Consider the following 1,107-nt stretch of genomic DNA (forward strand, 5'->3'; position numbering starts at 1 on the left):
AAGTTATTTAGTACATTTATCAGTTCAGATTGGCATGGGAGTATATTGAGAAGCCTTTTAAAATACATTAGACTAGAATGGATAGGATGAGCTGCATCTATAAAATGAAAAGATCAATGGATGTATGGACGGATTGTGGTAAGAATTGTATGAGCCCCCAATAAAATGATTTAAAGAAAGAATAAGTGTGTACTTCTGGACGGTGCCATTCTGCTTGGGGAGTAGGCTCACTTTACAGTGCTCTGACATGAAAAGAAGCCTCATTGGGTGACTGGAAGATGACTTGCGATTTACAGACAGTTGCTTTGACCAGCGGCTTCGCAAGAAGCCCCTGTGTGGAGGGCGCAGCCCCTTGGGAGGGAGCACTCGGTCGGCCTTCCAGGTCACAGAGAGCCTTTCCTCAAACTTGCTTTTTCGGGATAGGAAAGCACTGCCAAGCAGGGAGGGTCACGTATACCATTTATACTCAAGTATAAGCTGACCCGAATATCAGCCAAGGCACCAAGTGTTACTGCAAAAACTGCATTAAAAATGTGCTGAAAAAACTCGGCTTATACACGACTGTATAAGGTGTTTACAGTGAAGCTACGTCTGACTGAACTTTGTTTAAAACATATGATGAACACCCTTCCTGGAACTCTGGAGCCTTTTCAGGAGTGGGGGAATGTGACTATTAGTAACACCTACCCTCTTAACTTCACGCCTCCGCAGGGTCAGTACAGACCTTCTGACTTGTTGTGTCCGGAGACGTATGCCTGGGTGCCCATTGGGCAGTGCCTGCCCTCGCTGGACAACTCCAAGTACTGCCGTCTCAACCCGGACCCCGCAGCGGGTAAGTGTGGGGGAGTGCAGCTGGAGGGGCGGCAGTTCTGTGCTTTGTCATGGGAACCCACGGGGCGTGACTGTGGTCTGTGTGAGGGCGCAGCTAGACGGCTCATCGACTGTGGCGTGCGTGCGTGGTGCTGTCAAGTCGGCTCTGGCTGTTGCGACATTCCGTGTGGGTAGAACTACTCCGGGATTGTCAGTGGTTGATTTTCTAGAAGGAGAAGTGGTCTCTCCGGATGGTCTCGAACCTCCAACACTAAGTGCGTGTGGTGTCTGCGCCAC

General features: G+C 49.7%; 1 protein-coding gene across 7 annotated transcripts in view; it reads left to right on the top strand.

Moving 5' to 3' along the window:
• Positions 1-1,107, top strand: part of ATE1 (arginyltransferase 1) — a 97,766-nt gene that overhangs the window by 79,722 nt on the left and 16,937 nt on the right. For 6 of the 7 annotated variants that reach the window (XM_045291632.1, XM_045291633.1, XM_045291635.1 and 3 more), the window contains one exon: positions 712-832. The exons of the other annotated variant lie outside the window; for it this stretch is intronic. In XM_045291632.1, coding sequence (XP_045147567.1) covers positions 712-832 — 121 coding nt within the window. The remainder of the gene's footprint in view (positions 1-711; positions 833-1,107) is intronic. 7 annotated transcript variants of the gene reach the window in all.

Source organism: Echinops telfairi, unplaced genomic scaffold (assembly GCF_000313985.2).
Source record: "Echinops telfairi isolate 266 unplaced genomic scaffold, ASM31398v2 ScPeMD7_70;HRSCAF=299, whole genome shotgun sequence".
In the NCBI taxonomy this organism is placed as follows: Eukaryota; Metazoa; Chordata; class Mammalia; order Afrosoricida; family Tenrecidae; genus Echinops; species Echinops telfairi.